Source organism: Nymphalis io, chromosome 19 (genome assembly GCF_905147045.1).
Source record: "Nymphalis io chromosome 19, ilAglIoxx1.1, whole genome shotgun sequence".
NCBI lineage: Eukaryota > Metazoa > Arthropoda > Insecta > Lepidoptera > Nymphalidae > Nymphalis > Nymphalis io.
Window position 1 is genome coordinate 2,810,980 of NC_065906.1, and position 15,998 is coordinate 2,826,977.

The 15,998-nt window shown below is 32.3% G+C and overlaps 2 protein-coding genes across 3 annotated transcripts; one reads left to right on the forward strand and one right to left on the reverse strand.

Annotated features, from left to right (window-relative positions):
• The first annotated feature begins 271 nt into the window (after window positions 1-271).
• LOC126776201 (post-GPI attachment to proteins factor 6) lies at window positions 272-9,667 on the forward strand. Its single transcript, XM_050498500.1, has 4 exons — window positions 272-723; window positions 5,157-5,405; window positions 6,673-7,818; window positions 8,383-9,667. Exons 1-4 carry the CDS (start codon window positions 441-443, stop codon window positions 9,099-9,101), a joined length of 2,397 nt encoding a protein of 798 aa, XP_050354457.1. The 5' UTR covers window positions 272-440; the 3' UTR covers window positions 9,102-9,667.
• A 3,866-nt stretch (window positions 9,668-13,533) lies between these two features.
• On the reverse strand, window positions 13,534-15,783 carry LOC126776230 (uncharacterized). Of its 2 annotated transcripts, none has more exons than XM_050498550.1 (3): window positions 15,696-15,783; window positions 15,307-15,499; window positions 13,534-15,202 (listed from the first exon to the last, which is right to left on the reverse strand). In XM_050498550.1, exons 2-3 carry the CDS (start codon window positions 15,475-15,477, stop codon window positions 14,819-14,821), a joined length of 555 nt encoding a protein of 184 aa, XP_050354507.1. In that variant the 5' UTR covers window positions 15,478-15,499; window positions 15,696-15,783; the 3' UTR covers window positions 13,534-14,818. The 2 variants fall into 2 exon arrangements, with proteins under 2 accessions (XP_050354507.1, XP_050354506.1); XM_050498549.1 differs by having other exon boundaries at window positions 15,631-15,783.
• Between the last annotated feature and the right edge of the window lie 215 nt (window positions 15,784-15,998).

Here is a 15,998-nt window from a genome sequence, read left to right on the forward strand (position 1 = left end):
TTTTTTATAATATTATTGATATTATATTTCGTAACGTTAAATAAGAGTGAATATAAGATTTTCTAACATTATCTATTTAATATAAATTAGAAATTATGAAATGACTAAATAATATTTACGCTAGCTTCTAATATTTAGAAGAACTAATATTGAATAAATCTGTAAGACGATATATAGAAACTATTATCCATGTCAAGGCATAGTTCCTACTGTCAGTTTTGCTTATCAGTTGTCAGTGTCATGTTGATTGTTGACAGAAAACAGAGTGGAGCCTAGCGGAGGAAGTCTATCGATCGGTGCCGTCCGTTTTCGAATAAAAGAATATTAAAATAAAACCGTTTTCATGAAACAAAAACAATTTAATTGTTAATTAAATAATCACGACTTCTGATAGCTACGGCAACGCTATTCTTCTTGTTTCATTACAAATTAAGTGAAAAATGAAAAGTGCTTATCTATTAGTGTTTTTGATTTGTTATGTGGCTTGCAACGGTGATAAAGAGGCAGAAATTGAAGACAAGAAGAAGAAAATAATTGAACAATTGACTAGTACACGGCCGGTAATCAAAGAAGGGTACCAATTGGTAACGAGACATGTCGGTATCGACGTATACATGTATAGAAGTTATCGCACCGTTTCTGTGGTCTTCTATCCCGTTATAAACGACATAAGCGATGCACTATTTACTTTTCAATCTGAAGAACTTCATTTAAATAATATAGGTTTGTTTAAATATTTAAATATTTCTAATATAAGTTAAAGTTTGCAGCTATAAATAGGTTTATAGAAGGTCTTCCCTTTTGCAGCTATCGATTTTTTGTATTGCATACGAGGTCCACCAAATGTTTCATTACTACAATAGTCTGACTATTCATAGACATATAGACATAAATTAATAATGAATAAATAGAAATGTAATTAAATTAAAAGTATTACTTTTTTTCTTTGAGCCTATTTTGTGACTTTTAAATGAATGTTTATGTTATCTTTTATTTATTGATAAGATATATAAAAACCTGCTGTTAATTGTAAATGTAGAAAGTATATTATTGATATTTTATTATTATGTAGAGCTGTCATTATGCAAGTATATTAAGAATGTTATATATATTTAAACTTTAATCTCAGAAAGGTACTTCAAACATTATCACCTTCTTTTAAACTAGAAAATGGATTGGTCTGCGAATAGTCTGAACATTAGCTAGGATATTTATTTATTTAATATTTTGAAAAAATTATACATTTCATAAACAATATATACAATAGAAACTACAATAGTATAATACTGTGTTATAACTACTAACACCCTCCAATTTGAGCACATTTTTTATTATTATAAATATATAGTTAACTTCTAAAAAACTAAAAAGATAATGCCATCCTGTGCCTACCTAACCTAACCTACGGGGAGATACAAAGTACCCGAAACTGGCCAAAGAACCTCACCATCCTTCCTCAAATACCTGGTCCCTTTAGAGGAAGATAAAATTTCACTGCACACCCAATATACAGTCACGGTAAACTTCCTTGCATTAGTGTGAGTGGTTGAGGATGTTGTAGGGTCCCACAGTGGTTTCCTACTATGAGACTGTCTTGGTCCAGAAGGAGATGCGGCGGATTGGTATAAGAAAAGGTCGTGCTAGTATGGGCTCGCGCTGTCGTACGCAATAGCTAGAAATGCGAGAAAGACGCTTGGCCAACTCTGCAACGGTTTGCCTTCATCACCTCTATACTCCTCCTCCTCGAATTCCAAACACCTTTTGTCTGCTTCTGGCTTGAACCAGGCTGAACCGGAAGCCTCGGTGGTACTCCGGGCAGGAATAAAATAATAAACTTTCTACGTTATTTCTGCCCTTTATAGATAGTACTTCTTTGTGCCGTGACGAATTTTCGTCCCATATTCTGTTTTAACGTATATAAAAGATGAAAACTGCCTAGAAGTAAACTGGCGAAACGTGGAAAGTAACGTAAAATCTTACGGGTTGCGTTCACGTTTTTTTTAATCTGGTCTCTGTATATCTTGGTGAGTGAATATAACGTTACGAAATACCAATAACATTTAGATTAGATGTATAAACTTAATTTAATTGACCACCGTAAGCAGTGATCTGAAACACATAAAGCTTGAAGGGTTGCAAAGAGAAAATCCGCCTGGGTATGATTTATTCAGACAAAAGTCAAGGAGCTTGAGAAGTCTAGAGTGATATAAAACGATAAGATCAAGAGTAAACTAAACTGGGAGGATCCATCTGCTCCACATACCCGAGATGGAATCTTCCATTCAAAAATTTACTTTCATAAGACATTAACTAATGCATTCACATTTATTTATTATTTTTTAATTTTATATACTGGTTGGTAATTATATTGGTATTATTGAGGAAAATTACTTGATATATCTTCGTTTTGTAACTACTGAACCAAGACATAACAAGTAATTTTCCTATGAAACTTCATATATTTTGCCCGGGGCTTCCCCGTATTTGAGGGTGGAGAGATATTAGGTATCTTTTTCTATACCCCTGATAACATGTATGCAAAAATTCATAATAATCTGTTGAGTAGTTATGACGTGAAAGCGTAACAAACAAACATACTTTCGCATTTATAATACCAGTAAAGATTTATAAACAAGAGGAAAAAAATAAAATGTTTATGTTTATCAAATCATTAGAATGCAGACAAAAATAGCCACCTGACGTTAAGAGGTCATCTTCGTTCATAAAGACTACGCCTATATCTGTTATTACACGAAACATTCATGTATAAAATTATACTTAGTAATTATACTTACTCATTATGTCAATAAATGTTTGTCCAAGGCTCTGCAATATCAGAGCATTTAACTATTTGTTAATTGACTGATGTGTGGGTTAGTCTATTTCAGTACCGTTGCGAACATAGCTTTATTAAATAAATACAGATCCGAGGAATCTGTAGCGCAATGGATGCTTTACTCACTCTATCAAGATAATAAATGGCAGGAAATATTCATAATTCTTGTCAAACGGCATCCTATCCGGTACTTGAGTGCATTAGAATATTACATCCAAAATATCTATTCTGACGTATTCGTTTTGCTGATGTAATCTTTTAAATTATGGTACAGTACCGACTAGTATGTAACAGTACAGACTGTTAAGTCTGTCAAGGTCCCACTGCTGGGCTAAGGCCTCCTCTCCCTTTTGAGGAGAAGGTTTGTAGCTTATTCCACCACGCTGCTGCAATGCAGGTTGGTAGAATACACATGTGGCAGAATTTCAATGAAATTAGACACATGTTTTCGTCAAGCACGAGACGAATTATAAACACAAATTAAGCACATGAAAATTCAGTGGTGCTTGCCCGGGTTTGAACCTTCGATCATTGGTTAAGATTCACGCGTCCTAACCACTAGGCCATCTCGGCTTGCCCACTTAAATTATGGTGACTTTAATTATTAGTACAACTAATAATAATAAATTTTATAAAATTTTGCACTTGTGTTGAGAGCTGATAATAATAAATTATCGTAAGAAGTAAATCACAAATATATTTCGAGTCCTGCGGAGAGAATTTACTGAGCTGGTAATACCTACACGAGCCTATCCACCAGCAAAAGCAAGCTTACCATCTAAAGGAAGGTTAGCGTCAGGCAGTCGAGCGGCCGTAAAGGTCTATATAATCTTTTGCATTAACCTTACTGTGCCGACCCCAAATGAATTAGATAAGATGTATGTATAGTTGATTGCTTTTAGTTTTTAGATTTATTAAATCCATTTACCACACTCTACAAGTATCATAGTCCACGTTTTCTGTAACACTGCTAAAGTAAGTATTTCAAGGAAAATGACCAATGTTGGTAATATTTTTATGATTAGAACGTGTTCTATTCAACCAAACTAGCTCCTGGCTTATTATTACCGAGTCTTGAGTTTTCATAGATATGTAGGAATTCGGCTTTCATCACTGAACAATACTGTCTCCCATTGGTCCAGTGTCCAATCGACGTGCTGCCTAGCAAATTGTAGTCTTGCTTGTCGATGGGATGCTGTGAGTTTTGGTCCTGTTGCTGGCTTGTGAGGGGTTAAGTTTTGCTCTCGAAGTCTTCTTCTTACAGTATTTTCACTCACAGACACTCCACGACTTTCTCGGAGTCTACCTTGAACGTCAACAGCCGAAAGATGTCGGTTTCTTAAAGAAGTCAAACCAATAAAACGGTCATCGGTCGGGTTCGTGACACGCCCCCTGCCAGATCCTGGTCTCCGGCGATACTCCCCAGTCTCCAAGTAGCGTTTGTACACTCTTCGCACCGCTGAACGACTTAATTTTAGTGTTCTAGCCACATTTCGCTGACTTAACCCCTCATGAATAAGAGCTACGACTTGAGCAGCTTCTGCTTCAGTAGTATCCATTTTTTATGTTTAAACTTATTAAAATTATTGTTTCAACAAAGTTTCATACACTTAATCAATAATAAACATCGAACCGAGATGACTCCGCGTTAAGAACTGGAAATAAACTAACCATGCACTTTGTGCACAAAGTAACGTTTTCTTATCAATACTTTAAAAATATTCCAAATATCCTCAATAACACTTACAACTCCTCCAAATCAATATCAAGTGGGTAATAAAATGTTAAATGTATGTCCCATAAGTAAAACAATCCACCTAGGTCGTCGCATAGTTAAGATAACAACTTTGTAAGTAAAAAAATACGGGTGGGTCGATTTTTTTGGCGGCCAGTGATATTTTTACTGGTGGTAGGGCTTTGTGCAAGCTCGTCTGGGTAGGTACCACCCACTCATCAGATATTCTACCGCAAAACAGCAATACTTGATATTGTTGTGTTCCGGTTTGAAGGGTGAGTGAGCCAGTGTAATTACAGGCACAAGGGACATAAAATCTTAGTTCCCAAGGTTGGTGGCGCATTGGATATGTAAGCGATGGTTGACATTTCTTACAATGCCAATGTCTAAGAGCGTTGGTGACCACTTACCATCAGGTGGCCCATATGCTCGTCCGCCTTCCTATATTATAAAAAAAAAAAAAATATTATTCAACGTAATTAAATGGGATATGTAATTATAGGTAAAAGTTAATAGTGACAAAAACATTGGTGCTTTATAATATATAAATATGAACGCTTTTATTTTTTTTAATTTTACTTTCAGGCTCTTGCAGTCCTCGAGATGTGATAATACACCTTAAATATGGATCGTATCCTGCCGTTAATCCAGATGGATATTCCTTCCCAAAAGATTTTATTGACGCAGATCGCAGGGAAAATATGTACACAGTAGAACTTCTCTCTGACGGGAATAATATTTCGTTTTCAATAAAAAATCCGAAGCCTGGTATTTGGTACGCCCTGGCCTACATCAAATGGGAGGATCCGAGAACGCAAAAAGTTGAACAAGAAGGTGAGCTAATGATTCCTGGATTTAAAGTATCTCTATTATGCAATTAATATATATATGTGTGTGTGTGTGTGTGTAATCTATTTTTTGAAAAATGACGTAACGGACGTTTTAGAATGAAATGTTTGTCGAAATCACCGATTGTAATTTAAATTAATCTAAGCTCAATGACTTCTGTGTTACGTAAATGCGTGGGATAATTTTCCATCCTGATGAATTATCTCAATCTCTATAACGAATTTGGCTCACTAGTAATGTAATTAATGAAGAGATTTGTAAATGCAGTTGGTTTTAAATATTATTTGAAACATCAAATTTTCCTATTAAAATGAACTTATCGGATATAACATTCCTAAAGTAATGACACTCAATGCCTAAAGTGGCCTCGTCGAATAGATCATCGTGATTGTTGCAACTTCCGTCCCACTTCCACGATGCGTTATTCTATTATGCCAGATCGTATGGTTAATATAATTTCGTTGGTTAGAAATTCATGGCACTGATTTTTTGGAAAAATATTTGTTGGACTGGATCAACATACAAACACGTCATCGTTCTCTATTAGATTTTTAAAGTTAAAAAAAAATCTGCTGCTGTCAAGCCCGGCTTAGAGATCCAGGCCCCCCTAGGTACTTTGAGATTTTAGGCGAAGTACAAATAATAAAAAACAATACTTATACAACGTTTAGTAAAAGTCGATCAATAGCTTTCTTTTACATAACTTAACTAATATAAATTTGTATGTAAAATTAGGAAGCGGTTTTTTTTTTTAAATAAAGTAGATACATAGAGCCTGTAGTATTTGCCCATGCGCTTCGAATCATTGGACCCGAGTTGTTATGTCTAATGCCCGTTATTACATTAGTCCAGTCACCCCTCGTCGTAACACGTTATTGCTTTGCGGAAGAAAATCTTGCGAGTGTATTACCGAATGTTATACATTCATATGGTGTATTCTTCTAAATGTTAAATTAAAACTAAAAAATGTAAACAGGCTTAAAAATATGGTCGTCACGACTTTCCTAGCAAAAGTAAAAATTATGATCGAAATTGATAGTTATGGAAATAATTTGTTATTAACAAAAATCAATAAATAAATAAACCACTTTAATATTATAATAATAGATTTGTATAACGCGCACAAACGAGGGAGTAGAGAGTGGCGGAGAAGGCATGTCGTTGGCTATAACAGTATACGAGTAGGATTTATTCCCAAGACACGCCAATAGACTAGTTCACATAAGTAATATTGTTAATTATCATTTTTCAGGCTTAGTTGCTGATTGCCATACAATTTTATACACTGACCTGCAATTGAAATCTGATGACACATCTCGTTACATGAACTGTTACAAACCTTTGACATTAGAATACGAAACGTTACCGACACTATTCAAATGCAAATCAGAAGATAATTTGAAACCAATAAAACTCAACATGAATATCGCAATGACAACAGCTACAAGCAGCAAAATAGCAGTTAGGGTTCAATCTGAATCATCTCCGACAGAGGACAACTTTATATTATATTGTGTATTCGATCCGAATGTAAATAACAACCAGATAGTTATATTCCACGCCTACCCAAACGCTGTTCATTTCATCAATTTAGATTTAATTGAAGGTAACACATCCAATATAACCGACTGTGATTCGTATGCCGCGAGTGATTTCGAAGAAACGGATAATCAAACTCTAGTAAGTCTCATGCGTGACGATAAAGACAGATTTTTCGCATTCGACTACGGATTACCGACAACAGATTTACAAGACGTAACCAGTTTAGTGAATTTGTCCTCGAATGAAATCAGGTCGATGAGATTTGAAATCAATCAATTCATAGATATTGGAGGAAGTTTGACGATCGAAACGAGTCTTCTAATGAGCTTGAAATACTACATGGGTTACAAAAGGGAGCTCAAGAAAGGAGCGCTGTTGGCATTCACAGAAGAAAATCAGTTCTTTAAAGTGGTCGTCTGTTTAGACATCAGTCACGCGAGTGTGCCGTTAGAATCAGGGCATTGTAAATTTAATGATCGTATCAAACCTGCGCTGTTTGTTTTAAATAGCACCGATTCAGAATCTATTTACGACAAAGTAATAATTCCGTTCCCTGAAGGAGCTTTATGGTACTTGACGTTCCGGCTATTCTGCGACAGCGTTGTCTGTCCCTGTCGCACTTCGCACAATGGCACAAGGTATTACGTGGACACCACTGAGAATTCTGACGAAATTGATTCTACCACATTTTCTAATATAACAAGGGAAGGTGAGACAGAATGTAATGCGACCGTTGTATTGTCAATATCTTCGAATTCTTGCGTCAATGGTAGATGCAGTAACCACGGCAATTGCGGAATAAATACATTTAGTGGACTTGTGATGTCGTTCTGCTCTTGTTCTTCGGGATATGGCGGTAAATATATTATTTGATGTTGTCTTCCTGCCCATTTTCGGACTGTACTTTCAGAGTGCTTTTTATTTGATTATTATCATAATCTAATGCTATCATATGGTAGACAATGCATTCACCTTGCAAGTATAAGGAAAATAAAAAATTTTGTAGGAAAATAGTGCCGAATCATATACGTCACCCCTGACAGATTATCATTTTTATTTCTTATTCAATTATCTAACTGGCATTAGATCAGCGCGTTAAAGTAAGCTCCAAACATTTTCTTAAAAAATACAAGGTCTGTGCCTATAGGCTATTAAACATAAACAAAATTACGGCATCTTGCGGGCCGGCAAGGCGGGTGCGGCTAGTACACAAATTCTTTCCGACTGTACTGGCCGTAGTCGCATTTGGACTCCACTGCCACTTACCATCAGGTGGAGTGTAGTCATTTGCGTTCGGTTTTCTTTTAAAAAAACTAAATTATTCTTGTAATTAACATATTAGGTGGCTGCTAGCTCGTATATGTTAGTGTATGCTATATACATATTATTTTATTTTTAATATATTTTTTTTAATTTCTAGGCTGGGATTGTTCAGACGAATCAAGGGTAGACAGTCATTTCTACATGGTACTCGCTGTTCTACTTCTAACGCTGAGCAACCTTCTCTTCCTGTTCTCCATCTACGTTGCGATAATTCGCTTCTATTTCGTCGAGGCAGTCATGTACATGTTCACGATGCTGTTCTCCACCTTCTACCACGCGTGTGATGCACCTGCCCAAATCGCCTACTGCATCATGAGAGGTAACATGCTACAATTCGGTGACTTCTACTGCGGACTAATGTCGTTCTGGGTAACACTTCTAGCTATGAGCATAATTAGTTTAAAACTGAGATCCTTCCTGCAAATAATTGGTGCAATAATAATAGCTCTATTGACAACGTGGAATATGCATTCGTTCGTTGCATTCCTTATACCGGTCGCTTTTGGTGCGTTCATATTAATTGTTAGTTGGTATGTGGATTATAAGAAGACAAAACAAGTTAAATATCCGCGTTCCTATTATACAACATATATGCCATTGGGTCTTGCATTGGTGTCCGTCGGTCTGATTTGCTACGCGTTTTTGCAAACTGAACAGAATTATAAAATAGTACATTCGATATGGCACATGATTATAGCCATCAGCGTTGTATTCCTACTGCCCGATGTTAAAAGGCACAACGTAAACCCGTTTCTACCGAACAGGGATTTGTACTCGTCGCCATTTTGGAAAGTTTTAAATAGACGAGAAGATTAAAAAGTAATCGAATAATGTCGATATTGATTAAGGCTAAAACGTTTTATGGTCCCCGATTACGATGCGCTGTTTTCGCAATTTGATTGAAACGTTTAATAAAATGTATCTATTGACTTTATCAATTTGTAGCGAGAGCCATCTTTTGGCGATGTAGGTGCAATCAAATGTTAGTCTGTAAGTAATAAGTATCTAATCAATGTGAGGATATTTTACTCCATGAGAAAAAAAAAACAAGAAAATCTATATTTTTCTGTGTTTTCACAAATTTAATCGTCTTAGAACTAAAACTTCACATGACAATATAATATACTCATAAGGTATTTAAAAGTAAAATAAATATCTTTAAAAAAAAAACTAATACTCTTTAAGAAAATACTTCGTACAATGTTCCTCTGTTTCTCTGTGTTGCTATTTAATAATTTCAATTTTATTACGTAGAAAATATAAGTGTTATATATTTTAAAATAATGCCGTGGTTCCACATTCAGCTACAAAATAAAGCGTGGTTCTACACTAATTAAAATTAAAGGTATATTGTTCATGTTGTTTGTTACTTTGTAAATTATAATGCAAGATACTATATGTTGAAAAGAAATGATTTATTGTTATAAATGTATACATTTCTTTAAAAACAAAATATTTTAATCATATATTAAAATGTTTAAATGACTCAACATTCCATTATTTGCTATTATTTAGGATATTATTATTTATAAAAAAGATGCAATTTATCATCATATGTTAATCATTGAAGTATCAAAAAGACAGTACGATCGCACTGATAGATTTATCTTGTAATTTAAACAAAAGTAAAGATAATTGTCATAATATTTTTATTTTGTTGCTAGACGTAAGACTGATTTAGTGTTGTTTTCAAATTTGAGGTATTGTGGTGTGTTATTATTTAAAATAATAACACGCCAGTTAAAAGCATTAATTGTAACAGTTTACAAAGAGATTTTTACATTTTTTTTAATATTGTCTATGCATAGAAACCGAAACTATAGAAAACTACCAAAAATAAGTATGACTGGATTACCATATATCCTAAAACTAAATATTTTAGTGCCCCTTATGTTTCGCTTAAGATATTTTGGACGGCTTTCATCTATCACATGTAGTCACAACTTTGATTAGCATTATGACGCCCGAGCCTTGATCTCGTCCTATTCACCCCAGATACATAACGTACTTTAGGGGATAATTTATTTGAAATTTGAATGGTTATACCTTACAATATAAGGATTTAACTCGTAATATTCCTTTAAAAAGGAATAAACAGCTAAAACATTCTGTAAAAACACCCAAACGGTCTCTAGTTTTTTGTCTTACGTTAATTAAACGCGAGACATATAGAACAGTCTAGTTTACCCTTTCATCAGGCAGATACTAGAAAATAGTTGACTAAAATTCCTTCCACACCGACAAACCGCCAAAGATGATTTGTAAACATTTTAATACATATAGTTTTTTTTCTTGATTTACTCAAAATAGGTTTAAATCCACATATTCTATCCATTGACTTTTTTGACTTACTTTCTGTTTATTCATGCTTAAATGTACTCCGAACAACCTGGCTAGGGGGAATATTTAACAGGCAGTTTTTATTTACCTATTTTGTATTTGCTTATAATATGTATTTGCTTATAAAATAAGAGACTATAATTCATCATACTTCTATTTAAACTATCGGTCTATGTGGTACGGTAACAATCAAAGCGATTGTAAAGTAAAAAATATATACATTAATATGATTGTATTTTTATAAATTCCTGGATACGCTATCGAGTCCAAATTTTCTATTCTTAATACTCTTTGTGCCTTATATCGTCCAATTTCACTTCTACAAAATGCAATAGATGTGAAATTAAATATATAAACATTATTTATATTTCATATAATTTGTTCATTGTTAAATGCTTATAAAATTGAAATCTTTAGTTTTTTATGTAGTTTATTTAGGAAAGTAGTTCAAGTTTAATATTATATAAAAATTGTGAGTTGTGACAATTGATTTAGTTTCACTGTAATGTGGAAGCTTTGATTTTTTATTTGTCTAAATAGTGTTGCATTTAAATGGCAACAAAATTGGCCTGTCACTCCCATTAGTATGTCAGATTTGTTTTAATAACATGCCATAGTATAGCGTGTTTGCCTAATAATAAGTTTCCGGCAATGATAGTCCATAATGAGCGTACGAGCCAATAATTAGCAGATTTTTTTTATATACACTCAGACGTTTTATCTAGACAGATAAATAAATAAAATATGCCAGTAACCATAGTATTGAAATCAATAGTTTGTATTGATTTACGTGGTTTAATAAATTTCAATTTTTTCACTATTGATACTAAATAATTTTGTCTCTGACTAATCAAAGGAAACACGAGATCCTATGCTTACATTTTTTATAAAATGGATTAATCTTATCCTATTTTATTCTATTATTTAATTTAACATTAAAAAATGCACTTGTTAACAAAAATGTCCAGTCTGTTTTCATAGAATTCTAACATTTAATTAATTTTGTTAAGATGTATAATATATACCAAATACCTATATCATATTAAGCTCAGTATTTTATGTTTCAATGATCTCTTGCAAAAGTGAATTTATTTATAATGCTTATTATTGCTCCAGTGATTTTTTTTTTCATATCATCGGTATACATATTTAAATTTTATAAAATAAAATAATGCAACAAAACAGTTTTGATGTATGTTAATAAATTATTTTATGTCAATTGTCATTAATATTAAGAATATAATTTATATAATTTTGTAAGAAGGTAGTGCCATACAATCTAGGAATTTATTGAAAATGTTCTATTGCACAGTTGTGTGCTATGGTGGTGTGTATATAACCCCATATTTTTTGGATATTTTCAATATTTCAAGGAGGATTTATTGGGACCAGAAAATGATTGGAATATGTATGTTTTGTATTTTTTTTTAAATTAATACTAATCCACAAATTTATACAGCCACTTGTAGGATAGTGTACATGTAGCAATGTTTATGTATGTTAAATTTTAATTATTGCCTGTTATTAATATTAGTCATAGTTTTACTGCATTCTTTAAAAATGATATTGTTGTCAAATATAATTAACTACATATTAAATTGTTATATGATTGCCCATAGGTCATTAAGTTTTTCTTAATTGTCACTTGCTTAAAAAATAATTAGATATTCGTATTTCTTGAATTAACGTTTTATGATTCAAAATACTTATTAAATAGTTACCAATTTATTAAGTTTGTCGTTTAAATCATGTCTTATGACATTTGGAACAAATGTCTGAACTACACTTGTAGGAGGATAAGTTAATATTATTATTGCTTAGTGTTTCAGAAACAACTGTTGTAACATTGTCCTAAATGTGTTGCTATATTTAAAAATGTTATGTTGCCATATGTGATAGATTTATATTTGAATTGTATAATGTTAAATATTAAAAATGGGTTCGTAGAATGCCAATTTTATTTAGTTTTTGTTAAATTTCCCTTCCTATTCATTTAATAAAAACATATATATACCTACGTTGTTGTTTTATTTTCCAAGGTCAACGAGTTTCCAATAACAAATAAAAAAAACTATTTTTTTTAAATAATTGATTTATTATTTCTAACATGTCATTCATTAATTAAATTTGCTACATGTTAATAATCTATAATGCCATAGATTTTGCTTTGCTCACTTAATATTTCAAGTTTATTATTAATTATATTATCCTCTCCAATAAGGGGTCTAGTAATACGTAAGCAGTCTTAGGTGTAGAGGTCTATATTTTTCTTAAATGTGCTGAGATGGCCCTGTGGTAAGAACGTGTGAATCTTAACCGATGATCGTGGGTTCAAACCCGGGCAAGCACCACTGAATTTTCATGTGCTTAATTTGTGATTATAATTCATCTCGTGCTTTACGGTGAAGGAAAACATCGTGAGGAAACCTGCATGTGTCTAATTTCACTGAAATTCTGCCACGTGTGAATTCTACCAACCCGCATTGGAGAAGCGTGGTGGAATAAGCTCCAAACCTTCTCTTCAAAAAGAGGAGAGGAGGCCTTTAGCCCAGCAGTGGGACATTCACAGGCTGTTACGGTGCTGACTTTATACCACATACTTTTACTTTATGCCACATATTTCGTAAGATAATAAAATAAACATTTTTTTTTATTGAAATCGAATTTTATAAGATTTAAAAAAATCAGTGTTACACAAGAAAAAATTAACAATGCCAATATCATAAGTGAATAATAAAGTCTAGTCAAATTCTTTCTAGTCCATTATGTTATTAACGTTGGGTATATGTACATAAGTATGTATATACTTATACTAGTATCTACTTATCGCAATTCCTATTATGGGTATTTTAAAAGACTTTAATAATTAAAATTTATACCTTACTATAAATTATTTATTTTATTATAATAAATAATTATCACATTGATTTATACATAATATTCACCTATAATGAATCTGTCCTAAAAACCTATTTAAATGATAAATATTTTTTCACATTAACAATGTAATAAGTTTTTTTATATATTTAGAAGATTCTTGATGAAGTAATGGTGAATAATAATTTACTATAGCTCATGGTTTTCTACAATCATTTTTAGTGAGGGTAACATCTTTACATAGGCGCTTCTAGAGACTTTAAATAGCTCGTAAAAAAATGTGCTGGGCATGGCGTTGGTCAAATTTATTTAAAGATTACTTGCACTATAAATTATATTAAATTGACAAAAAATTACTTCATCATTAATGTAAAACAACTTGTCATAATAAATTAATTCCTGATATATTAATAGTGTTAAATAAATCTAGGTTGGTAGTACAACCTACCCATTTACTTTTGTTATAATATTAATTTGTTTCACTTATAGTGTACAGTTAATACATGTAAAGGATCTTAAATCCCAGATACAAGTTGCAGGTACAGTAGCAAGTTGGTGTTTGCTTTCGGGAATGGAATATTTTTTAGTGTCAATGTACACTGGCAACAAAATCCTACTATAAGAAAGCTTGTTTGCCAGTATACATTTGTAGTATCAGTATATAAATAAAAATACACATTTTACACTTAAATCATGAACTGCATTACACTTTAAATATTATCATTAAAATAAAACTAGTTAATATAGGTTTAACTTCATATTTGACACATCTTTACTGGTGATAGAGCTTTGTGCAAGCTCTTCTGGGTAGGTACCACCCGCTCATCAGATATTCTACGGCAAAACAGCAGAACTTGGTATTGTTTTGTTCTGGTTTGAAGGGTGAGTGAGTCAGTGTAATTACAGGCACAAGGGAAAGAACATCTTAGTTCCCAAGGGTGGTGGTGCATTGGTGATGTAAGCGATGGTTACATCACCAATGCACCACCATTCTATAAAACCGCCTTCCTATTCTATAAAAAAAAAACTTTTAAAGAGAAATATAAATTAGTGATATTTTATTTTAAGATAGATAAAACTAGATAGAAGACTCTAGTTTTATTTGGCTTAAGCCATAATATATTACTGCTTCACAATAAATGTTGTTAAGGGAGTGTTTAGTTAAAGCTGTGTCTATGTTGATCTTCTTTCAAATATCAAATTAATGATGAAAGAGAAAACAGTGATTAGCTAAGCACTCACTAAACATTTTTAAATAATGCCATAAATATTTATAAATTACATGTTTTTTTCAGAATATATCAATTTTTTTCTTATTAAAATGCTCTCATACCACCTGCCCCATACATTATTTCCTTTTCAAACTGTTCTGCTTTCAAAGTACCATCTATACTCACACAGTTCTCGTTAAACACACTGTACGCTGATACTTCACCCTTCTTTTTAGGCCTCGTCCTAGTATTTAGACATATACCAATTAAAATAGATATAACGAAAAATACTGCACCAAATTGCAGTTTCAAGAAGATTATGTACAAGGTGACCCAAACTATGATATAAATAGACCATTTTACTGTGAAATATTTCCAGGACTCTTGTTTTTCATCTATTATTGAGCCATTTTCACTTATTTCTGATGTATCCACTGATTCCTCCATAATAAGGCTTTGTGAGGTTGGTTTTTGGTGTTCGTTTTCCAACTGAAAATGTTAAAAATTTGATAATTAATAAAATCGTTTTAACAATTTTAATAAATACGGTATATCAAAATAAGGCAAATATTTTAGAATAAAAATGTACATACTAATAAAACCTCGTCCTCGTTTTGTTGATCATTTTTTTCCATATTTCTAATGGTTTCAGGAATGAAAAAGTTTACAATTTTATTTTTGGAATTCTCTAGCTTTTCTTTTGCGTTATCAATTATTTCTTTCCTCCTTCGAATAGCACGGTACTCTTTTAGTTTAGACTCCATATGGATAAGTGATTACGATTATCTATAAATGATAGTAGCTTTCTTGAAATAGTTGAGATTATTAATGGAAATTGAAAACTAAAGTATGTTTTTTTAAACACTAGTCAAATTTAATTTTGCGGACATATTATTTGATTATTATAATACACTCACAAGTTCAATTCTTTATGAATTAGGAATTCAAACTGATATTTCTTTAAAAGTAAACAAACACATACAAAATTATTATTTTAACTTTCTGTAAGGGGGACTTTCAGATCAGCCAGCTCCGTATTTTTTATTTTGACAGCGTTGCGTATGCTGAATGCCGATTGCTGCCTGTTGAGTGTGTTGACGTTGAAATTATCAACAATACTAAATTATGTATTAATAATCTGTGTGTCACAATTAAATGTTATAACAATATTATGGATTAAAACACTTATTGAAATTAAAACGCTTATTATTAGTCAAAACGATTAATGTCATACTATAGTCAAAATTTAAGTTTTATACAAATAAATATAAAAGAAATTGCAGTA

Coding starts and splice junctions, on each gene's coding strand:
- LOC126776201 (XM_050498500.1), top strand. CDS start 441: ATGAAAAGTGCTTATCTATTAGTGTTTTTGATTTGTTATGTGGCTTGC. Junction 724..5,156: donor ACTTCATTTAAATAATATAG/GTTTGTTTAAAT, acceptor TTTTACTTTCAG/GCTCTTGCAGTCCTCGAGAT. Junction 5,406..6,672: donor GCAAAAAGTTGAACAAGAAG/GTGAGCTAATGA, acceptor ATCATTTTTCAG/GCTTAGTTGCTGATTGCCAT.
- LOC126776230 (XM_050498550.1), bottom strand. CDS start 15,477: ATGGAGTCTAAACTAAAAGAGTACCGTGCTATTCGAAGGAGGAAAGAA. Junction 15,203..15,306: donor ACGAGGACGAGGTTTTATTA/GTATGTACATTT, acceptor TAACATTTTCAG/TTGGAAAACGAACACCAAAA.